Consider the following 26169-nt stretch of genomic DNA (forward strand, 5'->3'; position numbering starts at 1 on the left):
GTCCCACGGCTGCCCGGAGGGGAGCCAGTGGCAGCACAGGGTCCCTGGGTGCAGCCCAGCCTGCCCTCCCCGGGGAGTCCTCCCACGCTCGTGCAGAGTGGCCTGAGCCAGCAGACCAGGCCGCTCTGTAACCATAAGTCCCTGAGTCCCACTGATTCCAAAGTCAAATGCCTCAGGTAAGCCCCGTCCCGATACACGTCAGGACCCCCAGGGGCTCACGGAGAAGCTGGCCAGGCTGGCTGCCTCCGGTGGTCCCGCTCCTTGCTGCTGGGGACAAGGTACTGCCGACACCCTCAGAAGCAGCCCTTCCCCAGAGGCAAGCCGGGCCTAGGCCCACAGCTTCCGTCTCCCCTTACCTCCGTAATGTCCCTCGGAGGCCACTGGTCTCTGCCGGCAAATCTTGGGGCTGTGCCACTTCTAAGCTACGCTGCAAATTCCGAACCTCAGAGGGAGAGGGTCTAGGTTCTGGTCTCCAGCTCCCAGAAGCCGCCTTAGCCCCTGCCCAGACCTGAGGAAGGCACCCTCACCTCCCCATCCTCTACCATGACGCCCAACCTCACCCAGAGGCAGCCTATCTGCCAAACGGGAGGGGCTCCCCAAGTCCCACCACATTTGCGAAAGTCTGTCATGACCGCACACATAGAAACCTAAGTCTTTACGCCCCCGTGTTCTGGAAAGCTGTCGTGGAAGACAGTGAACACGCACAGAAGCGGCGAGCACCATCATCACGCACCACGTGGCGTCGGCAGTTACGTGTCTCGCCAAACTCGTTGCATCTTCTGCGCCCCTGTGTTTCGGTTTCGGTTTGTCCTGGTGTTTTGCTGGGATTGTTTCAGGAAGCCCCGCTCCTCAGGCTGCATCTCTACCACACCAGGACTGTCGGGTGGTCACACCCGACAAGCGCAGTTCAGTTTCAAGACCAGCTAGGCAGCTGCGCCCGCCCTGTCAGCGCCGATGTCTGCTCAGTGCCTCTAGTGACGGGGGCGTCGACCAGCAGGTTCGGGTTTTGTCCTCCTCATCCCTCAGGCTTTTATCTCGTGGTTTTTGACAGCCATCGACGATCGTCTGGGTCCAGTACTTCCTTAGGGGTCGCAAACCACTGATGTGTGAATTCGGCCGTTCTTGCTGCATCTGTTAGCTGAAATTCTAGAAAAGACTTTCTCAAATACCCCAGTGTATATGGGTACCCTGAAATACCGTTGGGACTAGAAAAGCAGGAAAAGGCCTGTTTCCCCCTTCGTTAGTTTTCAGAATGACGAGGCGGCACCCCAGCAATGGCCGGTGGTGACGAGGGAGCTTTTATGTTCTTTTTTTAGCTTCTTAGCGAACTCTTAAATTCGTTTCAAGCAACCGCAGCCATGCTTTTTGATGCCCAGCTGGTCCTGTCTTGGGCCTGAAGGTGGCCCCAGGTTGGCTACTGTGTCCTCTGGTCTTCTGTGCCCTCTCACTTCCCGGCCACCATGATGACCCAGGACCCTCCTTTGGGTTCCCTGCCACAGACCCGGGCAGCCGTCGCCCCTGGGTGCCCCGTTCCTTGGCGTGGACACAGAGACCCCGCTCTGGGCGCCCGGAGGAGGGGGCGGAACTTGTTGCTCCTGAGTTTTCTTCTCGCACTTTTGAATACACACAGCTGGGAAACATGTTTGGTATTTTCTCTTTACAAAGAAGAAAAAATAAATGGCGAGTTCATACAGATATTTCTCAATTAAAATGTGAGACGAGAGGGTTTTACTTCTCTGATCTTATACTTGCTTTTTTCACCTGTGCTGAAAATCTTGATCATCAAAATTCCAGCATAATTACATATTCTTTCTCCCATAACATACATATAATATTTTCAAGATAGAGAATATAATCGATCATGTAGTAAATGCTAAAAATTACTAATTTAAATGACAAGGGATTAAATGACATAAAGTGATAAACGACGAGACAGCAAGACTCCTGCGCATGGCTCTGCGCCTTCTCCCTAGGGGACGTCTTGCTGTGGGTGCGTAGTCGCGCCTCCAAGCCGCCTGCAGTCCCCTTTCTCAGGTTTGTGCCACCCACTGTAGGCTCCCTCCCATTTTTAAACGAACGTTTCTCCGCCTGGAAAAATGTTCAGCGTCGCTTCTAGGACACCTGGTAAGCAGAGAGATGTGAGCCATAGACCCCGACATCTACCGCGCGATGAGCTCCTCACACATAGTCTCCCCGAGCAGAGGCGCCACCGGGGTTCAGAGAGGCCGCGACACGTGTCCGGACCGCACAGCTGTGAGGGGAAGCACCTGTGTCTGTCTGATCTGCAGTGTCTGCCTCCCGTGATGTCAGCACAGGTGTGTTTGCCCTCACGGATTGTGCTCCAACCTGGGGAATTTTTTTTTTTTTTAAGTATTTGCCTAAGCTGTCTGTGCCATTAAATCAGCTGGGGGAGTCTTCGGCTTTGTCCATTCTATCGATTTAGAACTTTGATGCTTCCAGCCTAGACCTTTTGGGAAGCCACAGAACCTGCAAGCACCCAACGGTAGCCACAGAATCTTTCCACAGAAAAGGATGCTTGCCCAGAAACACACATCCAATTTCAGGGGCATCTCAGGCCCCAAGGTCTGTCCTTGAACATCCTAACAGGTCCACGGACCCGGACTCAAAACCCCCATCCTCTCAAATTATTTCCCTGTTCGCTACTTTTAACCTTATTTGACTAGTAAAAAGTAGAAGAAGAATGTATGCTCATATTATATGTTAATAACTCAGAAGACAGTTGTTTTTATTAAACCAACGCTATGGAATTTATCAAAGATTTCCCCAACTCATGTGAACTTGAAAAGCATTTCAGTTAGTTTCTATACTTCCAAGAGCTTAAAGAGTGCTCTGTGTGTAAGTGCTCATTTCTCTCTAAGCCGATCGGAATAGAGTTCCTGTCAGGGATTTTATAAATTAATATGGTAACACCATCGGAGGCGGAAAAACCTTGCATACGTAACACACACACGTGCCTCGTAGCTTTCATTCTAAAACTTCAGTCATGAGTCGGTAAAACTGAAACAGACTCACTGGTTTATCTCCCCTTTACGTTTTTATTCAAACTGTGTCCCTGCTCCCATTGGGACACATTAAGGTCACCTGTTCACCAATATTTGTGGAGGAGACTTAAGGCTTCCTTCTGCCCCGGTACATACTCTGCTGGAGGCTGTGGACGGAACGCCAGGTGGGCGAGCACCAGGTGGGAGACACCGGGCAGCTGCCGGGGTGTCCCCAAAGCTGCCAGAGCGAGTGCAATGGCCCTTTTCCCTTTCGGCCTCAGGCAGTTTCTTTCAAGGGTCTGAGTCCCATAAGAACCCTTGATGGGGGAGCAGGGGGGCCTCAAGTGTTAGTGACCGAGGGCCGGAGTTGGAAGGGAGAGGAAGGGACAGAGGGAAGGGGCAGGTCAGCGTTTGATGGGGACGGACGGGGCAAAGGATTCGAAGGAGCTGGGGGGAGGGAGAAGGCGGAGGAGGAAGGCTGAGCAGAAGCTGTGGGCCAGGAGCGGGAGCGGGAGGAGCGTGTTGGAGGAGAGAGCCTGCTGATGTTCCCCGAAGAGGCCAACGAGGTTCCAAATTATCCTCAGCCAGTAAAAAGGGAGCAGACCGAGTCGGTGGAGCCCGCAGTCAGCAGGGGCTGGAGAAGGGATTTTCAGTTAGCGGGAAGCTCTCATGTCTTCACCAACGGTGCCCACGGCTGCCCGCTCTTCATACTAATGAGCAGAGGAAGTGGGGACTAACTCAGGGCGAGGGCAGCCTCTTCAAAGGGAAGCCCAAGACTCCACCCCAGACCATTTCTCTGGGACCAACACTAGCTTCTGGAGTATACTCTGAACTGTAAGAATTGAATCTGTGCTTGCTGTGCCTCGGTGGGCTGTCACCCAGAGCAATGGCTCGGGAGTCGGACCCACTGGTAGTTCCCTGATCAACCAGGAGTGTAGACAGACTCTTTGGAGGTGTGTACTCGGGGCCACGGGTGAGAGGCCCAGGGGTCCAGTGATGAATCTGATCCCAGCTGAGTCACAGCGTCGTAACCACCCCGATAACCAGAGCAGGACACTAAAGTGGTAGACGCAGATTTTATTCAGGACAATTGCAATGGAGAAAAGACTTCAGTACAGAACCGAGCTGAGTTCGCACAGTGTGGCCATGTGGGAATTTATAGCCAAGGAGCGTGTGCATGTGTGTGTGCGTGTGTGTGTGCATGTGCGTGTGCGTGTGCGTGTGTGTGTCCATGGATGGAAATCACCACTAGGAACTTAGGGATAAGGGACATTCTGGCTAGACTGACCCAGCAGGATTTTTGCTGAAGACAGGCGGGCGGGATCAGACATCACCTGCGGGTGGGTCGGGGGTGGTGGTGGTTCAGGAGCCTGATCAGATGGAGGGTGATCACATGCAGAGGCTGAGGGCTTCTGGCTAAACCCACTCAGCAAGATTCCTGCTCAGAATGGATGACGTAGAGGTACCTGGCTGAAGAAGACTTCCAAGGAGGCCGAGCAGGCTGTGGTCAAGGAGACAGTGTGTCAGACCTCAGACACTGGCCAAATCATTTCTGGATGAAATGACTCCCTAAAGTCAGTTGTCTAAAGCAGGACTAACTGAGGAACACATTCCACAAGTTAGCCAAGAAGCCAGCTGGCGATATGTCTTATTGGTCGGACAATATTAGTCTTCTGGATATTTCTGGGAATGCTCACTCAGTGCTTATTGATCGCCTGCTCCGTGCAGGACTGTGTGGGGCCCCTTACTGTTAAATAAACAAGTAAAACGAAGCCCCCCCCACCCCCCGCCACCTGTCTTCCCTCTTTGATCACTATAGATAACCCTGCGCCGAACACTCCTGAGCCCACAGGGGTCCCCCTCCTCCATAGTCAGAATTACTTCCTTTCGAATGTGTTCTCAGAATTGGAATAACTGGGCAAAAGAACGTCGTGACAAATGCACTTCTCTGTCCATCGCGGCACCCCTCAAAGCCTTTGCTCCCCTGGTCCGCACACCCCCAGCTGATGCCACACTGGGCAGCCCAGCTCCTTCCCCGTGTCCTAAATCCTCCCTCCCATTTATTGGCCGCCCACCCCTTTGCACCTACATTACAAAAGATGTGGGCCTGGATCAGGCAGGCAGACAGGCGGGCAGACAGCCAGACGAACTGACCAGTATCGATAGATCCATGTGGGCTTTGGTGACAGCCACAGGCATGACAAGATCAGAGCTGTGGCCTGCATGAGAAGCACCCGCTTCGGGGCGGCAAAGGGGCCCCATCCAAGGGGCCGTTGGCCTAGGAGGGCTCTGGCTGTCCCCTGGCCCCTGAATGTAGGGCCGTCACTGGAGATGGCTGTGGGGCCAAACTCTTCAGAGGCGAGGACCTTAGGCCCTGTCTCTGGCGGTCTTGCACTTTTTAACGACCTTCTCTGGTGACTAGAGTAGAAGACATTCACTGAGAGTAGACATTCCCCGTCGCTATGGTCCCGTAGCTCTGGGCTCCATCTTTCTGTGTCTCCGTCCCTCTCTCTGCGTCTGTCTGTCTCTGTCTCTTCTCTGCCTGCGTGTGCCGCAGGGTTTTCGCTGGGTGCGATTCAGGCCCTTCCTTTTCCCGGGAAAGCCCACCGGGCTGGGCTAGAGCCCCTCTCCCGGGCCCCGGGGCCCAGCTGCGCCTCTTGCCTTCCCACCCCAAGACTCATCATGCTGAAGGTGCGGTCTCCCCCACACCCCGACGGAAGGATCGCCTTGTGTTGCTCTGGGTCCCTACACCCAGCTCAGACCACACACCAGTGGGCCCCCAGTAACAAAGGGCAGCCACACTGGCCACCCTGTAGCACTAAGTCATTTCTGTCATGGAGGTCATATGTCCAGTCCCCGATAAACTCCTCCTGTTGACCTGGAGGTGCGGCGGGCAAGCAGGGCATGGAGACAAAGCATGCCCTCTTCTCTGAGGGTGAAACCAAGGCCTTGTGCGTGAGCCAGAACACAGGGCACCGTGCGCCCGGCCGCGCTTGCAGCCCCGGCCCTGTGCCACCTGCTTACTCCCAAGCAGGCAGTAATCTGCACAGGTGCACTGTGGGCACTGAGGCACCTGGGAGCAGCCGGCCGTGGGAAAGCTGGACCGTTGCTGCCGCCGTGTGTGTGTGCCCATGCATGCCTGCCTGCACGACCTTGGCCCAATCTGAGCCCGGCTGGAAATGGCAGCTGTCTCCTGGCTCCGGGTATACTGTCTGGAGTGTGGCCAGCCTTGGGGAAGGGTCAGAGGTAGGAGGAGGGGAAAGGGATCCTCTGTAGGCAGCTGTCAACTTGGGATCCCAGCTGGCTCCAGCCCCATAAATACCCGTGGGCCGGAGGCAGAACCACCCAGAGGCAGGCACGCACCATGGGACACCTGCGGCTGGTCGTCTTGGGCCTCACCTGCTGCTTGGCAGTAGTGAACGGGGCAAAGGTAAGTGATTGCCCAGCACAGGAGGCAGGGGACCCCCTCTCCTGCTCGACCAGCTCTGGACACTGTGGGGACAGGCCAGGAGGAGGGCAGACAGACAGACGAGTCACCGGCAGAAACAGCCAGCCTGAGAAAGAGAACCAGTGCCGGCCACGGCAGCGTTCCCGGGCACCGACTCCGTGCTTGTGCATTCTCATCCACACGGTGACTCGGGAGCAGATAAAATACAGGACGCCCAGTGACATGTGAATTTCATAAACCACGAGTCATTTGGGGTACGGATATGGTCCACGCGCTATTTAGGATATGCTTATGCTAACAACAAAAAATTCATTGTTTATCTGAGATTCGAGTGTCACTGGGCATCTTGCATTGTTATTTGCTGAGTCTGGATGTTACTCGCAACGTCCCTTCGGCCGCTTCCTCTCTCCAGGGATGTCGATGTGCCCTTCTTGCAGAAGGGGAGACGAGGGCCCCGGGGAGACGAGGGCCCCGAGCAGGCGAGCGATTTGCCCGACACCACACAGCCCCTAGCGTCTGAACGAGAACCTGAAACCCGGCCCAGTGCAGCCCGGGGCCTGGCTCCCAGCATAACCCCCTTCTCCCGAGAGGGCTCCCACTCGTCTGCCTGCTAGTGGCCAGGTCCCCTCCAGGGAGAGAGTCAGGCCTCTGGGGCATCTCTAAGCTCTGCCCTCCCTAATTGCCCCCCACACCCCGTGGGCGCGAGGGCCAAGGCAGAGGAGGGCTTCCAGGACAGAAACCTCAACAGCTACAAGTAGGCTTTAACGGGGGATCCCAGCCCCCCACCATGCTGCTCTCCGGCCCGCTGCTCCTCCACCCCTCATCTTGCTCTCAGGCCCCGGCCTCAGCACCCCTGCCGCCCCTGGGCTCTGGAGGTTCAGGTACTGGTCCTGGGCCCCTTCTGCTACCGAGAGGAGGTCACCCTTCTTCTCTGGGGACACCCTTTTCTGGTGTTCTCAGCCCTGCTCCAGCAGCCAGTGCGAGGGCTGGACACACTGCGGAGGTTCTGATGGCCTGGGGGCAGGGGCCCTTCCCAGCAGGGAGCACGGGGCCTGTGAGGAACTGAAACCTGGCCACTGCCTCCAGGCCAGCTAGGCACCCTGCGGGAGGCTGCCGTGCGGGAAGCTGGGGGGAGGAAGGAAAAAGCAGGCCCTCCCGCCCGCAGCCGAGGGAGCTCACGGCTGAGCATGAAGCATTCAGTGCATACGAAGCATCTACGCCTGCTGGACGAGCTACCAGGCCAAGAGAAAGACACTACTGTCACCCATCTGACAGATGGGGAAAATGAGGCTCGTGGTCACAGCTAGGCGGCCATAGCCAGAATCCAAACCTCCTCCCTGTCTCTCCCGGCCGTGTCGAAAGGCTTCCCCGAGCAAAATCACGCTGGCCGAAGCAGCTTCCTCTGAGATTCGGGGATGCCCCCGGCGGGAGTGGTGGGGTGGCGGCAAGCCAATCCGTCACCAACACAGGCGAGTGGCAGGGGTCCTGGTCTCAGGGCAGACTGGTTCCTCCTCGAAGCCGTCTCTGAGGAGCTCCTGGGCCCCCCGGGGCCTGCTCGGGCCAGCCCGACTCCCAGCGGGACCCCCAGCCCGAATGCCATGCTGGCCTGCCTCTCCCCGCAGCTGGGCTCGGTGTACACAGAAGGGGGCTTCGTGGAAGGCGTCAACAAGAAGCTCGGCCTCTTTGGCGACTATGTGGACATCTTCAAGGGCATCCCGTTCGCTGCCCCCCCCAAGACCCTGGAGAACCCCCAGAGACACCCCGGCTGGCAAGGTGGGAGCGGCGGACGCTGGGCAGCGCCTGCGGCTGGGCTGGCATTCGCGGACTGCTGTCCTCACTCAGGCCCTGTGGCCACCTGCAGGGATCCTGAAGGCCACGGGCTTCAAGAAGCGATGCCTGCAGACCACCATCACCCAGGACAACACCCTCGGGGCAGAAGACTGCCTCTACCTCAACATCTGGGTCCCCCAGGGCAAGAAGGAAGGTCAGTGTGTCCTCCCGTGCCCCCCAGCTCCCCGCGCCTGGCCAAAGGCCCAGCTTTGCCCCTCGGTCGTCTCTGGGGCCCCAGAGCTAAACTTCCCCGAAATCAGCACCAAGCAGGGAGGGGAGTGGGAAGGGGGCACTCGGGGTCATCAGCTTGCTCCCCCTGCCTCAGTGTCCCGGGACCTGCCGGTCATGATCTGGATCTATGGAGGTGCCTTCCTCATGGGGTCCGGCCATGGGGCCAACTTTCTCAGCAACTACCTGTACGATGGGGAGGAGTTAGCCACACGGGGCAACGTCATCGTGGTCACCTTCGACTACCGTGTCGGAACCCTGGGCTTCCTCAGCACCGGGGACCCCAACCTGCCAGGTCTGCCGGGCACCTCGGGTGTGGGGGTGGGGGAGTCCAGTGGGGGCACCCCTCAGCTCCCCTCCTGACAGCACCCCAGAAAGGCCCAGAATCCTGTTTGCAGGGCCAGGGAGAACGAGACGGTGTGTGAGATGCAAGAAGCCCTTGGCAGTCGCAGGGAAAGACACTTACAAAAGAATGAAATTGAAAGAGAGAGAAAGAGAGAGAGAGAGACAGAGAGACAGACAGACAGACAGACAGACAGACTGACAGACGGAGACCCTGAGAGGGACCGGGGAGCAGGGACAGCAAGCCGCGTGAAAGAGACGGAAGACGAGACATCGAGGTGGCGTCTGGGGGAACGCGCGCTACAGGACAGACAGACGGTGGGGACTGTAGCAGGGAGGGAGAGACGAGCAGCCTGGCTCCCCTGCTCTGTACGCCCACCCTGCCCGACCCCCCACGCCCTCCAGCTTCCTAAGGGCCCACCGTGCGCCACCCTGGGGCTCGACCGGGCCTCCCTCCCAGCACGTGGACCGTGTGCCTCGTGTGCACCCCCAGCCCCGGCAGCGGCCCCTGACAGAGCCCCCCTCCCCGCCCCAGGTAACTACGGCCTTCGAGACCAGCACATGGCCATCGCGTGGGTGAAGCGGAACATTGCGGCCTTCGGGGGGGACCCCGACAACATCACCATCTTTGGGGAATCAGCTGGAGGTGCCAGCGTCTCTCTGCAGGTCTGGGGACCCCAGGAGGGGAGGGCCTATCCCCAAGGCTGTGGGAGGGAGCCGACGGGGGCCGAGAGCATCAGGGCCGCAGCTGGCATCCTGGCTGTCCTGGGCCCAGTCCTCGGGCAGGTAAGGCGAGCCTTGGTGACAGGACCTCTGTGTGTCCCGCAGACCCTCTCTCCCTACAACAAGGGCCTCATCCGGCGAGCCATCAGCCAGAGCGGCGTGGGGCTGAGCCCCTGGGCCATCCAGAAGAACCCTCTCTTCTGGGCCAAAAGGGTAGGAAGGAGCTGCAGTGGGTGGGGGAGGGGCTCGGCGTCGATGTCGGGGGAGGGGCGTCCTCCTTTCCGCTCTCTGTCCTGTACCCTGTTGTCCTCTGCCCCAGCACCGGCCTCACCTGCCTGTCTCCCCACAACCCCCAGATCGCCCAGAAGGTGGGCTGCCCCGTGGACGATACTGCCAGGATGGCCAGGTGTCTGAAGATCACCGACCCGCGGGCCCTGACGCTGGCCTATAAGATACCCCTGGCGAGCTTGGAGTGTGAGTGGGGGCTGCCGGGCGGGGCGCACGGGGGCACCACGCGCGGGGAGGGCCACGCTCCTGGAGGAGAGGAAGTGCCAGGCCTGAGGTCTGGCCCCTTCACCAGCTCACTGGGGTCCCTAGGCGGCTCCACGCCGCCAGGCCTCCGGGGCCTTGCCTGTGAGAAAAGGAGGGGCCATTCTTCCCTCTTCTCCTCCGTGGGTCAGGACTCCGTTGAGAAGCTCATGAACCTCTGGGCCCACCCTCCGACGAGGCGCACGGTGTTAGAGACCCCAGACCGAGGGTCTTTGTGCTCGATGGCCATGCTTTCCTCCGCTCATTCCTTCAACTCACTGAGCACCTGCTGTGGCATTTGGCCCTACCAGCTCTGCTCCTCTGCACCCCATGAAGCCTCGGGGGGCCCCATCGGCGAAGCCTAGGAGCGTCCCCGTCATAGGCCCGGGAGATTGGGGTTCTCTCTTGCTCGTTCTTCTAAGGCAAAGGACAAAGGGGGCCTTCATTTAGATTCCACCCATTGTGAATCAAGCCCCAAGGGCGAGGCGGAAGGGAACCGAAGCCAACGATATGGCCCCGAATGCAAACCAGCCATGTCCTGAGCTGGCGGGACAGCGGGCGGGGCCCGACCAAGGCCCGTGCGTCCGGCTCCGAGCCAGCTATCGGGGTCAGCTCCAGAGTCCGGAGGGCAATGTGGGCCCCACGCGGTTCCTGGCTAGCAGACCAGAACCCGGATGGAACAAAGTCCTCCCTCTCCATCGCCCCTTAACTGCTTCTAGGTCTCGCCGTTCCTGATCTTGGCCCAGTGAGAAGGGAGGGAGCAGAAGGGATGCCCCCAGCTGCGAGAGGACAGGCTTGGCGTCTAGCCCAGGGGTTCTCAGCCTGGGAGACTCTGCCCCCAGGGATCACGTGGCAGAGTCTGGAGACAGCTTGGGTTTTCACACTGGGGAGAAAGTCCTCCTGTCATCCAGTGGATCGGGGCCAGGGATGCTGCTAAACACCCTACAGGAGCAGGATGGCCCCCAGGCCACAGGACTATCCTTCCCCAAGATCGGGAGTGACAGGCTGAGGACCCCGGTCCTGATCAAAGGGGGCAGGGGCTCCTCACCGAGGCCTCGGGGACAAGCGGGCGGGCACGGGAAGGTGCGAGGACCTGCCGCTCGGCTTGCAGACCCCGTAGTCCAGTATTTGGGCTTGACCCCCGTCATTGATGGAGACTTCATCCCCGACGACCCCGTCAACCTGTACGCCAACGCGGCCGACATCGACTACATCGCTGGCACCAACAACATAGACAGCCACCTCTTTGCCAGCATTGACGTGCCGGCCATCAACAAGAAGAAGCAGCCTGTCACGGAGTAAGGGGAGAGCGGGCCCCAGGGCGGAGGCCGAGGGCAGCTGGGGGAGGAGGTCAGTGCCGTGTCGGGGGCCGTCCGCGGCCCCCAGCACTGGGTGGAGGGTCCACGGCCGGCTCGGTCCCTGCAGGGAGGACTTCTTCAAGCTGGTCAGTGGACTCACCATCGCCAAGGGACTCAGGGGCGCCAACGCCACCTTCGACTTCTACACGGCCCCGTGGGCCAACGACTCGTCTCAGGAGGTCAGGAAGAAGACCGTGGTGGACTTAGAGACCGACATCCTCTTCCTGATGTCCACGGAGATCGCCCTGGCCCAGCACAGAGCCAATGCCAAGTGAGGACCTGGGCGGGGTGAGGCTCCCCCAGGGTCACGCACCTGCCCGCCAAGGCCTCGAGGGCGGGAGGCTCACAGGCTTCCGGGGGACCTGGGAATGCCATGCCTAGGTCCCCACCTGTGCCTGGGTCCCCACCTGTGCCTGGGTCCCCATCTGTGCCTACACCAGCCACTTTGCCGGGCCTGACAAGACCTGAGGAGGTCCCTCCTTCCTCCCAGCCTTGGGGGGCTTTACGGACCCTCCCTTACCCCGCAGCCCTGCCTACCGCAAGGCTCTTGCGTCCACCTTCCATCCCTCATGCTGGGCAGAAGCAGAGAACTTGGAACGATGGACTCTTTTGTGGGTTTTGACTTTGCCAACTTTCAAATCAACTTAAGCTTGTGGCCACATTAAAAAAACTTCCACATAATAATGGGCAACAAAAGTAGGAAGACAGAATTCTACCTAGGAACCTAGGATGAAAACTATGCTGCAACTGAACAGTAAATTTAGCTCCGAGCTTCCTGTCAGCCAAGGCAAAAAGGGAAACATCTGAGTGCACGTACCTCGTCCTATCAGATGAAGAACACGAATTCACTTGCAGAGAAAAAAATTCTTTCTTGATAGCCGAATTACAGGAAGACGGCGCCTCAGTGTGTTTTGTGAAGTACAAACACAGTTGCAATCATAGAACCCGTGACATGCGTGAATTTGGCCCACAGCTTCACCCTCCCTGGGTGTCAGGGTCCCAGGTTCTTCCTGAGTCGGAGGGAATTCCCAGCCCCTGCCCCTCCCCCATGGTCTCCCTCCGGGGTCCATCTCCGGGCTGGGTGGCCCCAGGTGAGCACCCTGCCAACCTGGGCGGTCTGCCCTCCCCTCCTCAGGAGCGCCAAGACCTACAGCTACCTGTTCTCGTATCCCGCTCCGATGCTTCTGCACCCCAGCTGGGTGGGGGCCGACCACGGCAACGACATCCCGTATGTCTTTGGGAAGCCCTTTGCCACCCCGCTGGGCTACGGGGCCCAGGACAGGGCTGTCTCCAAGACCGTGATCGCCTACTGGACCAACTTTGCCAGAAACGGGTAAGGCGGGGGTGAGGCTGAGCCTGGGGCCCCCTGTCACCTTGGCTGTGCACGCCTGGGTTCCAGCTCCTGTCCCCTCACTTACATTTACCCTCCCTGAGCCTCAGGACCCCCTCCTGCGTGTGAGGGTGAGAGCTGCTGGCTGGGCCCCAGCCTGTACCCCGAAGCTGGAGAGGCGCCCTCATGGGTCGGGTCAGCACAGAGGCAGAGGACGGCCCGGGCAAGCCGGGGCCGAGCCGGGCCGGGGCACAGGTCTCCAGCCTCCCGTGTGCTCCCAGCCCCCAGCCAGCCTTTTTGCTCCCTCTGCAGGGACCCTAACATGGGCCACTTGTCCGTGCCCACGCGCTGGGAACCCTACACCCTGGAAAGCGGCAACTACCTGGAGATCAAGAAGATGAACGACATTTCCGTGAAACAGCACCTCAGGACCAGCTACCTGCGCTACTGGACACTGACCTACCAGGCACTGCCCACGGTGAACGGAGAGGGGGCCACCCCCACGCCCCCCACAAACGACTCCGATGTCACCCCCGCGACACCCACAGACGACTCTGAAGTCACCCCCGCGCCCTCCCCAGATGACTCCGAGGCCTCCCCAGCGCCCCCCACCCGTGACTCTGACGCTGCACCTGTGCCCACCACAGGTGACTCTGAGGGGGCTCAGATGCCTGTAGTCATTGGCTTCTAATGTCCTCGGCCCCCAGAAGCCCCTGCTGGGATGCCAGGGGGCCCACCCCGTCCTGAGCTCTCCCCGAATAAAGCCTCGTCTCCCAGCCTGGTGTCCTTCTTTGCTCCCACCACCCGCCTGGAGGAAGGCAGGCCTCAGTGACGGTTAGGGTGCCGGCCCCAGGCCCAGTGCACTTCCGATCTGTCAGGCTCCAGCTCCAGGAAGTGGACGTTTCAGAGGAGGCTTGGAGAAGCGTCAGAGCCAGGGCTGGGACCCAGGCCTGGGTCTCTCCATGCCAGGCTCCTGGCTCAGAGGGGCTCAGCTCGGCCCAAACAGTGGGCGGGGTTGATGGCGGCTGCGGCTCAGCGGAGCCAGGCTCTGCAGGCCGTGGCCTCCTCTGGACCATGGAGTCCAGCCACAGCCAAGTCCGCTGGAGCGTGGGGAACGGCCTCTGCTCTAACCGGGGCCGAGGAAACCAGCCGGGGAAGAGAAATGGATTCTGCCTCCAGCTGGGTCTGAGTCAGAGAATAAAGCGTCACACGAGAACGTCAGAAGCAAACGGGCAAGACGGCCGGACACTGGGTCCCCTGCCAGCAGGAGACCGTGGGCCGTGCCCGGTGACTCTGGCAGAGTCGGGGGCGGGAGGCAGACGTCAGAGCTGGGCTGTGCTCACTCCGTGCAGGCTGGAACGGGGTGCCAACCTCTCCGAGGGCCTAACCAGCATGACCCCACTGGGGCCGTGTGAGGCGGGCACCGTGAACCCCTGTTTCAGACACTTATAGAGGGAAGGCCGGGAGGGGTCACATGCCTAGGCCATCAGGGCAAGTATTCAGATCCAGGTCTGAGACTCCAGAGCTCACACATCGGGGGTGTTTTCTCTCCTCCCCCGTTCTTTCGTCACTGTGGGGCGAGGCTGACGGCTCAGAGTAGAGAAGGTTCTGGAGTCCTGAGCAGCGCAGCCAGGTAGGTGTGTATGTGGTGAGGCAGCACCAGGGGACCAGCGGCTGCTCCCTCTCCCTCTCCAGCCTACCGATGGGAGAGAGGAGCCGAGTCCTGTGCCCTCAGACCGACCCCTGGAGGGACAGGGGGCACTCGGGCTGGCCTGTGGCCACCTTGGCTGTCCTGGGCTCCCAGACTTGGTCAAGGGCTCTCAGGTGTGAGACCGAGGGGGATGGACCCGCCCTGAGTGTGGGCTTCTCCTGGTGACTGTCCCTGTTCTCAGCCAGCGGAGGCCCAAGGAGGCACCAGGGTATCCCATCAACACACACGCGCCTCCTCTGCATGTTCCTACCTGGTGGGTGCTCCCCGGAGCCCGCAGACCCCAGTGCCTCCGCCGGGCCGGGGGACATGGTGCTTCTGTCCTCCACTGGAGCACAGTCCTGCCCGCCTGTCACTCAGGGCGTCACGTCGCTGGATGGCCAGGCCACGTCGGAATGGCGGGGGCTGCTGGTCCCAGGTGTGAGTGAGCTCAGACTCTGCACGGAGGCCTCCCCGGCAGAGGCGAGCCCTGCTGTGTCCAGGTGACACCTGCAGCCTTCAGGACAATTCAGTCACCCGCAGTTCATCCGGCTCTGCCTCTACAGGCTGTATCCAGGGGCTGAAGTTGAAAACACTGACCAAGGTGCAGGCTGGAGGCTGTCCAGGGTCTTGGAGGCTCCTGCCGGGCCAGGTGCAGACTCTTCAGCTCCAATCAAGGCGAAACCGTGGCCGACACTCAGGCAAGCTCAGGAGAGTCCGCTTACCACGTTGATGGACGTGTCTCGACCACTCCCATGCACTGGACAAAGAATGCAGGCATCCCGGGCACTGGGGCTCGGGCCCCGCTACCCTTTGGGACAGTTCAGTACCGACACCCCCGAGTCTGTAAACTTTCTCCTGGCCATGAACCCAGCAGGAAAAGTAATTCTGAGGACGGAAATGAGGTTCCCGGTCCGGGTAAAGGGTCGAGCATGGGCCGCTAACGAGACCCGAGGATGCTACGTCCTGCCACCAGCCGGCGCTCTCCAAGCCTCTTCCTCCCCACCCTGCTTGTTCTGATCTATTTACGGTCCTCCCCCAGCCCCCGCCCCCCACTTAGTGCTGAGAGAACTTGAGTTTGAACTTGAAATCTATAAATTCCCCAGCGGTGGTCAAGAGAAGCCACAAGATGAGCAGAAAACGTTCCCTCTTCCTCCCAAGCTGTAGCAAGGCAGCACCGTCCAGGCTCAGGAAGCAGTCCTTGCGAGTGTTATTTTTAAAACATTGGGGTAAAATATATATAACATAAAGTATGCTCAGTGAACTGTTTTTAAGAGTTCAATCCAGTGACATGAATTCCACTCACTGCTCACTCCTATCTAGTTCCAAGACTTTTTCATCACCCCGAAAGGGCACTCTGTACCCATTAAACAATAGCTCCCCCCGACGCACACACACCCCAGATAATCTAGCCTCCCCTCTGCCTCATTCGATTTGTCTAGTCTAGCTATTTTTTATAGGTGGAATCATAATGTTTTCGGGGTCCTCCCCTGCTGCGAAGCGGATCAGGATGCCACCCCTCCCTGTGGCTGAACGTCCCAGCGTGTGGCTGACAGGCGAGTGTGCACCGCACGCTCATGATCCTCTGCGTTTCCGCGAGGTCGGCAGCAACACGCAGCACACGAGGAGAGGCCCTGCGCACGGGACCCGGGCCGGCAGCGCTGACGTCTAGCACAGTCATAGAACTTTTTTCTTTTCCTGTGCATGACCCCAGCTTCTCGTCTCTTTGTAGGCTTTGTCCCTCCTTGAGAACCAGACATTGGGGTTCACGAAGGGGCACCCGCGGAAATCAGGGTCCCCCCTCCTCAGAGGTGGCTTTCGTCAGCCTGCCTTCCACTTCCGCAGCGAGTTTGCCCAACTATTTTTCAAAGTCCGCATTCCTTGCCGTGCAGAGTCACCAAAGCATCCTGGCGGAGATTCCCACACCTGTCAGGTGCGGCAGACCCCTGGCGGTTGCGTGTGACGATGTCCCCAGGTCCCAGATCTGCTGATTCCGCGTCTTCGCCCCACCGTAGCGACTGTTTCTCTGACGGGCTGACCCCTGGAGCATCTCACTGCACCACCTTCCACCCCAAATGTTATGTTTAAAGACACCCACATTTCAGAGGTCGTCGCTAAGCCCTGTGAAAGCACCTCCGACCCCGAACGCCGGGACCTCTGAAGGGTTGGCTCGGCTCGTGTTCCAGGGTGGCTGACACTCAGGAGGACGCCTGCTCCGTGAAGGGGCGGGCCGCATGTCTCCGTAAGGAGCCAGAGCCGGCGGCTGGCCCTTCTCGCCCCTCCTCAGAGAATAAACCCACGGCCCCGCGAGATTTCTTATTTGAACGCAGAATGTGAGAGTCCGCGTGGCCTTTAAACGGGCAGGGGAAACGACAGTACGAAACCACACAACTGCCAGGCCGTAGTAGAAACGGGATTTTTATATAATATTTAAGTCTAGCATTTACTATTTACAACAAATAAATATTGCCCCTCCCCAACTGGTAAACTTTTTTTTTTTTTTTTTGCCTTTTATACAAATATTCGCTCCCCCTCCCCCGATTCCTCCGTTCCCACTGCCCTCCCTCTCGTGCGGTCCCCCGATGTCCAGGGTGCGGTGGCGAGCGCCCCTTGCAGAGTCATGAGACTTGACAACGGTGGGACTTGGCTGAGACTGTCCTCACTCACCGGGCGAAGAGTGTGGCCCAGGGAGGGGGCCGCGCTCTCCTCTCCCGAGGGAGGGCCGGGGAGCGGGGCGCGGGTGAGACGCCCTCGCCCTCAGTTGGCCGTGACGACGAAATCTTTGGTGCAGCCTGAGGAAGGCCAGCGTGGTGGGGGGAGGGCCGGGACCCCCTGAAGGGCACGAGGAGAGAACTGCAGTGGTCAGACCCACGGGCACGGGTGGCGGTGACCCACACTTGGGAACGTGTGAGGGACGGGCACAGAGGGCAATGCCCGGAGGCGTGCAGGGCTCCGTGCCCACGGGCAGTGCTCCTTGGCAAGTCAGCTGGTCCTCTGGGTCCAGAGAGCAGAAGGCACCTAAGGCAACGGGGGGTCCACGGGGGGGGGCCAGGTCAGCCTGCGGCCGGCAGGCGTCAGTCCCGGCAGCAGGAGAGGTCCAGGGTGCAACCGCGGTCTGGGGGTGGCCTGGGCACACAGGTTGGGCGGAAGGTGCCCGCCGGGCCTGGGCCACTGGAGTCTGCCAGGGCGTGGCTGCCCGGCCAGCCCGACCCTGGAAAGGCTGGTCCTGCAGCTGGCCAGCACGAGGGACCAGTCAGAAGATGCCCTTGGCGATCTTGAGTCCTTTCTGCTTCATGCGGGGCAGCGTCGAGCTGGCTCCGTGCCTGACCTTTGCTCCCTTGGTGAAGGGCCGTTTCTTCAGGACAAAGTCGTAGTTGGCAGTTGAGTTCATGGCGTAGAACACGTTGGCGTTCTCGGGGATCTTCAGTTCTGGCGGGGGGGAACGGGGCTGGTCGGTGGTGCTTACAGGGGGCCCGCAGGACACCCCGCCACTGGAGAGCCCCCACAAGGGCAGGCCTGAGACCCCCCGACCCGACTCCATGACCGCCAAGGACCCCTCCCAATGACACTGCTCGAGGACAGAGGGCAGACTTGGCTGAGACCCCGAGGAACCAGGCGTCCTGCAGGTCCTCGCTGAGGCTCCTAACTCCCACCGCCTCGCCCGGCCCGCAGCCTGCCGTGCCCCACGGCTGGCCGGAATCCGTGCCCGCCAGCTCCGTCACCTGCCCGGGCCTCGGTCTTCCTTTTCTGGGAGACAGAGGTCCCAGCTGCCCCGCCCACCTCACCAAAACGGTGCAAGAAAGTCAGAGAGGACTTAGAAAACAACTTCCAGGGGCCGCGGGGCGTGGACGATGGGCTCGTGGAAGAGGGCGTAGTGACGGCGACGATGTTTACAGGTGCCCTTTGCGGCGTGCGTACGGACCGTGAGCACACGTACGTGTGGACGTGGATAAACACTCACTGGCTCCTCGATCTCCCTCGTGGGACGGGACGCAGGCTCAGAGGATCTAAGGGACTTGCCCAGGTCTCTGAGCTCTGCCTCCGAGTGTATCTGACTCCGAGTCCGTACCGACCGGAGTCGTTTAGAACACTGAGCCGGTCCCTAGCAGCCTCTGCTATGGGCGGAACGTCTGTCCTCCGAAACTCGCGTTGAAGTTCTAAGTCCTCGAGGTGATGGGATTAGGAGCTGGGGCCTTTGGGCGGGGATGAGGTCATGAGGGGGGCCCCCTCGAATGGGATCAGCACCTTACACAGAGCCCCCGACTCTTCCCCCCACCCCCACACGGGGGCACGACCAGAAGTCAGCAGTCCATAGCCTGGGGGCCCTCGGCCACCACGCTGGCAGCCAGATCCTGGACTTCTCAGCCTCCAGAACCCCAAGAAATAAATTTCTGTCGTTCATAACCCTACTGGACTGTGGTATTTTGCCACTGCAGCCAGAAAGGACTAAGACAGTGTCACGTGTGAGGATTTTAACACGTTGGATGCCTCGGACCACGGCTGTCATGATTCTTTCTGAAACATCCATTTCCCATCTTAGCCAGAACATGCCCCATCGAATGGCCTGCGGGCTTGGCCGTCCGGCTGCCTGGCCCCAGGGGAAAAGCCTTTCTCCTCACTCCTCGCTGATGCCAGCTTTGAACTAGGTTCATAGCCCAGAGAAGGGCCTGTGATGGGCCCGGCAGCCCCAGGGGACAGCGAGGGGACATGGGGTGTCTGAGACAGCCCCAGAACAGGTCACTGAGCGCACAAAGCCTACTCCTACCCTTCTGGGGACATGGGGCTAACCCGCGTGTGGCGCTGGCCCCTCCCACCATGGCCCACTCGGCTGGCCTCCAGCTTACTTCGTTCGTCTGAAATGACCTGCACCAGCTCATAGTGGTCTGGCTCGTCCTCGTCCAGGTTATGTTTGTCCATGGCCTTGCGGATTACAGCGGGAGCCTTATCTTGGCTGGTCACCTGATGGGGGCGGGGACAGGCCATCAGGACAGGCCCAGAGCAGCCAGGGCCCTTGGGGCTGCCTCGGCAGTACACACAGGGGCTTACAGCCCCTGGCCGGATGCTGGGGCCATGGGGGTCTCATCGCCTGTTCCTGCCCCGCCACCCGGGGAGGCCTCCGTGCACTGATGGCCACCTCCACGGCCACCAGCCCAGTGCAGCCGCTGTTCTCTCCGCCCGGGTTGCAACGGCAGCCTCCTAACTGGCCTACCTGCATCTCGGCACCCGCCCGTCCCCTTCAGAGAGGACAAAAGTCACACGTCACTGCTGCCAACCGCCAGGGACTCCTGTCTCCCTCCGACAAGATCCAGGCCCCTGATACTTCCCTGACCCCAGCTCCTCGCCTCGGGTCTGCTCGCTGCTCCTCCAGCCCCCAGGCACACCCCCTCCTCGTGACTCTGCCCGGTGCCACCCCCAGCGCCTTATCAGTAAAGCCCGCCCTGGCTGTGACGTCACCGCTACGTCTGCCGCCCTTTGCACTGTCTGCCACCGAGCACTGGCTTCTTTGCTTCCATCCTTCCCCATCCCCCAGGAGGCTGATGGCACGATGCATCCGTGTGTGCTGCCTGGCACGGTGGGGGACGGAGGGGACCGAGGGGACCGCCGCCCACCGGGCTCACCAGGATGCTCTTGTACATGTTGCCGTTGTCCACGTCCAGGCTGACGCGGATGATGCAGGAGTCGCCCACCTGCTGGTTGTACAGCGGCAGCGAGGAGCCGTGGCTGCTGACCCCCGAGACGGAGCGCTTGTGGGTGCGGGTGCCCGCTACGGGCGTGGTGGAGGCTGAGGAGGAGGAGGTGCTGCTGGAGGCTGAGCTGATGCCAGAGGTCTCCGGGGACCATGGGGACGTCGACTCCCAGAACTGTGGGGATGCCACCATCAGCAGAAGCCCTGAGCCCCGCCGGGCGCCCCAGGCCGGGGTCCTGACCTGGGGGCTTCTAGGGGTTCTGTTTAGGAGCTGGGGCTTCTGGGTCCCCTTTGTGGGTGTGGAGTAGGGAGCCAGGGAGGGAGGGGCTGCGGAGGGCTGTGAGGAAGAAGGGGGCAGTCACCTTCTTTTCCTGGCCATCGGGGGACTCGGGGACAAAGCTCATGTTGACCTCCTCCACGTCGGAGCTGGAGGAGCCGGCTGAGTGCACGCTGAGTGCGTCGGCGATGTCCCCGCTGCTGAGGTAGGGGCCGCACCTGAGCTGGTCACAGGACTTGGAGTGGGAGCTGCCGCTGGTACTCAGCTCCGTGCTGGGGGCCTGGCGGCTGGAGGCAGGGCTGGGTTACTCGGGGGAGGCCTTCCTTGGGACACCCCATGCCCTCCTTCACGGTGCCGAGTGCTTGGTCGGTCACAAGCCCCCACTCCCTCCGGCTGTCTGACGGATCATTTAGCATCACCCCATTTCACAGAAGAGACTGAGGCCCGAGAGGTGAGACGACTCCCCTGGTCACAGGGCTGGTCAGCTGCGGAGCAGGGACCTAGTGCCGGCCGTCGCCTCCCCTGGCCCACCCTCAGCCACCCTGAGCCCCGCGGGAGCCCCCCCGACCCCCGCCCTGGCCCACCGGGCACTCACTCGCTCCAGCGCTTGACGATGGCCGTGTTCTTCTTGGCCTTCAGCGTGTTGCTGGCCGACTCGGACGGGGGCTCCAGCTCACACGACAGGTTGTAGCTGCAAGACGGAGCGGCAGCTGTGAGCGACCAGGAGCCACTCTCGGGTGCCTCTCCTAGCGCCTGCCTGGCCATCTCACCGGGCGACAGGGTCCGATGTGGACCTAGAGCCCAGGCCACAGGCTCTCTGGAGCTGGCTGCGGGGACAGCCTGCCCGCGGTAGGCCCGAACCCTGCCCGGCCTCACCTCTCGGTCTCACTGAGCCGCTCCATGGCCCGGAACCAGGCCCCAAAGTGCTGCTCGGGCTCGAGGCTGTAATTGTTGCAGGCTGACTGCAGCAGCTTGATCTGGGCTATCACTTCGAATTCCTGGGGCCAGAGAGGACAGGACGGTGGTGGGCGGGGCCCGGTGGGGCGCTGGGCGGGGCCCGGTGGGGCAGGGCCAATCTCTGCAACCCTCCTCTTGGCCCCAAAGCCAGGCGACTGGCAACGTGCAGAGCTGGCTTCTAACAGTCACCCCCGGGAAGCTGTCCTTAGTTCTGACCTCCCGCCCCCACCCGCCACCGGGAGAGGTCTCCCCCTCTCCGTATCCGATGCTCCCATAAACATAACGGGAAGGGGGACGAAGCCCAGAGTGTTCCACCCGGTGGGGGGGACAGTCTGATTTCCACCCGCGCCAATGAGGGGCCGGGCTGCTCACCTTCCTTCTCTTCTCGAAGTTGATCAGTCTCCCCTGAAAGGCAGAGAGCCAAGGCCATCAGAAAGTGTCCCCTTGCCCGTTACTACCCGTCACCCCACTCAGGCTGCACTACTGAGAGCACACACCAGGGGGCAGGGCATGGCCACACACCTGGCCCTCAGGTGGGTCCTGGCTCTGGGGTGGGGGGGGGCCTTTTCACCCCACCCTCTGAGGACACATGGAGAGACTGAGGCCTTAGGCGAGAAGGCCCTGCTTGGCCACCGTGTCCTTGACCTTGGAGAGTCTGGCCTCTCTCGCGCCCGTGGCCAGCGGCTTGGTAGAACCCTCCTGCGGCTCTGAGCCCCAGCACCAGCTGTTTGCCCACTGGTCAGATGGGCAGGTGCCTGACACGCAGGAGCTGGGGGGCCCTCGTGGGACGAGGTGTGCCATGCCGGGACCTCAGGGCTCGGTGACGGGTGCTCTAGTCTCGGGCTTCGGGACCCTGGCCGCGCCCCGGCTCACTCACATACAGGTAGTCCTTCATCGCAGTGTCCAGCATCACCAGGTCGGTAAGGAACGTGCCCAGGTAGGGGACGGTGCCCTGGATGACACCCTGTGACATTGGGGTGGGAGGTAATCAGCGGGGCCCAAAGCTGCTCCTCTGAGAACCCCTTAGCCCTGTCTCTAGGCCTCACCCCAGGCCCCCCACTCGGGGCAGCCTGGGAACCTTTAGGCTCTAATCCCCACCTAGTGTCCACAGACCCCAAACTCCCTCTAGAAAACTTCCAGGCCTGGAACTTGGCAAATCCCCAAGGTCAGATGGTCTCTGCCACCCCCGGCTCTAGTGCTCCCCGAGCCTATCTCTTCCAGGTCCTTGCTCTGGTGGCGGCACCTAGTCCCCCCCAAGACACCAGCTGGTCAGGGCATGGGACTTCGGGTCTCAAGGGACATGCCAGGTGCTACGGCGGCAGAAGGGAGGACTCGGGGGGCCAGCCCCCTGCCTCTCCGTGGCCTCGGGCACAACTCACCGTCTCCTTCGGTCGCTTCTGTGCTCTCTTGGGGTTCATCTCCAGGGTGGCAAACTTGGAGGTCCCTTCCTGCCAGGGTCGAGGACGGGGTCAGTGACGTCCTCCTCCCTCACCCTTTAACCGCACATGTCCCCAGGTCTGCCTATCATCTGGACCCGGGGCTGGGCGGCCCTGCAGTGCCCCGTCCCCGGGAAGTGACCGCAGACAGAAGGAGCAGCAGGGGCCCGACCTCGGAGGGACAGGCTGGGCTGGACCGGGAAAGGGACCAGCCTCGAGGAAGAAGTGTCCGTGGGAAGGAGCAGCACGGAAGCAGATCCGCGGATCCTGCCAGAAAAACCTCGCCACCTCCAATCCACCCCATTCCCGGGCCTCCTATCCCCACTGCCCCACGGACCACACAGACCCCTCTCTTCCCAGAGTCCAGACGAGGCAGGCCTGGAAATTTTCGAAGAAACTTCCTCCGAGACCCTCACCTTGATGAGCAGCTCCCTGCTCAGCGAGTAGTTGTTCTCGTCTGAGAAAATCTCCGAGAGCTTCTGAAAGATCCGGAAACTGTCCCTGCGGGCCGGAGGGAGCGGGAACGGCGGGAGGCCTGTGAGCGCCACGCGCGTTCATTTTCAGAACCCAAAGGCCCAGCCTGCAGTGGGGGAGGGGGGGTCCAAGGATCCAAACGGGGGCTCGCTGGGTTCTAAGGACTCCGTGGGCCTGAGCAGGGGGCAGTCTTGTGTTGGTCACCTGGGTCCCCATTTCTATGGAGCAGCTCTGCTGTGGCCAGTCTGGACGTCATGTGGATAAAGAGTCGTGGGGCATGGAAATGTCCCGTGGGGCTCAGTGCAGTACCTGAGGCCGGCAGAAACTGAGTCCTAAGGCCGGGGACACTTAGAGACCCGCCCTGGCCGGTCACGGCTCACGAAGGGGGCGGTGCCCAGCCCGTGCGTGGTCCCTGGTGCCCCCTGGAGCGCCCAGAAGGAGGCCCACCCACCTGGACACCTCTTCCCACGTCCTCTTCAGTCGGTGGATCGAGTTGCTTTGCAGAGCGGACAGGATGGCGTAGAGGGACGAGAAGTTCTTGAGGACCCGGCACTCCTGGTGAGGGGGGAGACGGCCGTCAGGGGGCTGGGGCTCCCGCCTGCTCCAGCGTCAGGCCCCTCAGCTGGGACCTCCCCTCCTGGATCAGAGAGATGCCTGGGGAGCCCCGAAGGGCACGCCCGGGGCCCGGTGAGTAACACACCTGGGGAGGAGGATCTGAGCTCGACCCAGGAAGGAACCTGAGGAGGAAGTGAGCACCCCAGAAACAGACGGGCCTGGGGTCTCCGCGGGAGCCTGGACCACAGACCGCGGCCCCGAGAGTGGGGGAAGGCAAAAAAGGGGCTCCCTGCGCCCCTGCGAGGCATACCCTGGCCACCTCAATCCAGTGCTCCACCACCCTGGCCCTGTCCCGGGCTGTCACACTCCGGTCCCCGAGGCAGGTGGTGATGACGCAGTTGGCCACACTGTTGAACTGGGTGACGGTGGCTCGAACGGTGGGAGCCAGGTGCTCCTTGCCTTTCTTGTCCCGCTGGGACCAGATGGAGCCCAGGCAATGGTAAGGCACCACCTTCTTGAACAGCTCCTGGGGAGCAGGCGAGTGTCACCCAGGTCTGCCACAGCCCAGCTCAGCGTGCACACCCCACTCCGCCCCCCAAGTCCCACGCAGGGTCCCTGCTCAGAGCTAGAGCTCTGGAGGCTGAGGATGTGGCTTGAGCCTTGTAGGGGGTCTCTGGGTTTTGTTCCTTGCCCACTGTGGGCGCCCAGCACGCAAGGGTCTCAGGAGGAGACGGTGGCAGGAGAGGTGGGCATTCTCGCCGGCCCATCCTCGGACCACCAGAAAGTGGCTCCCACCTGCACGTACCAGGTGGCACCTCCAGCCCTCATCACGCCTCTGTCCGTCCCTGTCTAGATGCCCATCCACTGTGGGCGCTACGACCAGAGGCTTGGTCTGGTGTCTGCCACGGACTCTGGTACACACCAGGTGCCTAATAAGTGCTGAGGCCTCCTGGGCAGATGGGGGATGAACCATGGAGCCAGCTGCACCTCGGGGAGCTCCCTTCCCCACTAAATGGCCAGCACCCCACCTCCCAGCTTTCTATTATTCCATCTCATTTAATCCTCAGTCACCCTGAGTGGAGGAATGACGGGGTGGGGGGGTTCTGTCTCCACAGTCTGGAGGGCAGTTGAGGCCTCGGGGCTAAGAAGCTTGCCCAGGTCACACGGTTTGTGATGGTGGAGCTGGGAATTGGGCCAGGGCATCGGCTCTGGCCCAGGGCACGGCAGGTCTGGGCAGCAGACGCCAGAGGAAGGTGCCACCCCTCCCGACCCTGCTGCGGGCCGCTTACCGCATCCATCAGGGTGAACTGCTCTGCCACCAGGTCAGGAGGGAACACCAAGAGGTGAGGCTTCCCCTCACTCAGCCCGTTCTCCGAAGCCACGGCCAGAGGCCAGGAGGGCTCCGGCGCTGCTGCTGGCTCTAGCTCCGGAGCTGGCGATAGAGCTGGCTCCAGTTCTGGAGTTGGCGCTGGCGCTGGCTCTAGCTCTGGGGCCGGCGATGATTCTGGCTCCGGAGCCGGCTCTGGCTCTGGAGCCGCCACTGGCTCTAGTTCTAGAGCTGGCAATGGGCTGGATGCTAGAGCTGGTGCTAGAGCTGCCTCTCGCTCTGGTTTTAGAACCGGCGCTGGAGCTGGAGCTGGGGACAGAGCTGTGAGAAGAGGAGAATTCAGCAGCGCCCGCCTCTCCGAGACAGAGTGCACGCCGCTGCCTTCTGCAGAAGCCTCGGCCCAGGACGTCTCCCACAGGCGCGGCCCCCCAGACGGTGCTCTGTGGCTCCTCCCTGTGCGCCCAGCACCCATCCCTCCCCATCCTCCTCACCCTCCAGCCCTGCCTCAGTGAGTTCTGCGTGCTCCAGCTGAGCCAGGAGAAGGTGGGCACGGCGCTCCAGGTCCGAGCCAGGCACGTTGAGCTGCACGTAGGCCACAAGCTGCTTGAGGCAGGGGAAGTCCGGGGGCTGGCAGAAGTCCTCCGAGTACTGGTCCAGCCAGGTGCCCAGGATGGAGGAGATGGCACTGGGTGTGGGCAGGTGGGCAGCAGTGTCAAAGGCCTGGCTCCGCATCCAGGTGGCCCTCCCATGGCACGGGGGCTAGGCCATGGGCTGGCTCATCTATCCCTGGGGGCTGGACTCTGTGCCCTGGCCCGCCCTCACTGGCTGGCCGGGCAGGGCCAGGCCTGGTCAGCAGGCAGGGCTGGGGGGCTCCAGGGAGGGAGCCCTCGGTCAGTGGGGCGACCACCTCGCCTTCTCCGGGGAATCCTGACACAGCCCTCGGTCTCCGACCCCCAGAATGTAAGCTCTGCAAGGGCACAG

At 61.2% G+C, this 26169-nt stretch overlaps 2 protein-coding genes across 6 annotated transcripts in view; one reads left to right on the forward strand and one right to left on the reverse strand.

The window, feature by feature from the left end:
* Positions 1–6366: 6366 nt before the first annotated feature.
* On the forward strand, positions 6367–13480 carry CEL (carboxyl ester lipase). The gene is made up of 11 exons (XM_015594130.1): positions 6367–6432; positions 8073–8223; positions 8312–8434; positions 8606–8803; positions 9386–9516; positions 9679–9786; positions 9930–10047; positions 11213–11399; positions 11527–11730; positions 12595–12792; positions 13102–13480. Exons 1-11 carry the CDS (start codon positions 6367–6369, stop codon positions 13478–13480), a joined length of 1863 nt encoding a protein of 620 aa, XP_015449616.1.
* Positions 13481–16930: 3450 nt separating this feature from the next.
* Positions 16931–26169, reverse strand: part of RALGDS (ral guanine nucleotide dissociation stimulator) — a 38823-nt gene continuing 29584 nt past the window's right edge. For all 5 annotated transcript variants that reach the window (XM_015594312.2, XM_015594311.2, XM_006918087.3 and 2 more), the window contains exons 5-18: positions 25680–25873; positions 25151–25509; positions 24172–24387; positions 23758–23861; positions 23249–23333; positions 22776–22844; positions 22274–22360; positions 21769–21801; positions 21316–21437; positions 21035–21130; positions 20525–20726; positions 20095–20337; positions 19321–19435; positions 16931–17905 (exon numbers count right to left, since the gene is read on the reverse strand). In XM_015594312.2, the coding sequence (XP_015449798.1) occupies positions 17730–17905; positions 19321–19435; positions 20095–20337; positions 20525–20726; positions 21035–21130; positions 21316–21437; positions 21769–21801; positions 22274–22360; positions 22776–22844; positions 23249–23333; positions 23758–23861; positions 24172–24387; positions 25151–25509; positions 25680–25873 (2101 nt within the window). In that variant the 3' untranslated portion in view covers positions 16931–17729. The remainder of the gene's footprint in view (positions 17906–19320; positions 19436–20094; positions 20338–20524; positions 20727–21034; positions 21131–21315; positions 21438–21768; positions 21802–22273; positions 22361–22775; positions 22845–23248; positions 23334–23757; positions 23862–24171; positions 24388–25150; positions 25510–25679; positions 25874–26169) is intronic.

The sequence above is a fragment of the Pteropus alecto genome, unplaced genomic scaffold (assembly GCF_000325575.1).
Source record: "Pteropus alecto unplaced genomic scaffold, ASM32557v1 scaffold67, whole genome shotgun sequence".
NCBI classification, from domain to species: domain Eukaryota; kingdom Metazoa; phylum Chordata; class Mammalia; order Chiroptera; family Pteropodidae; genus Pteropus; species Pteropus alecto.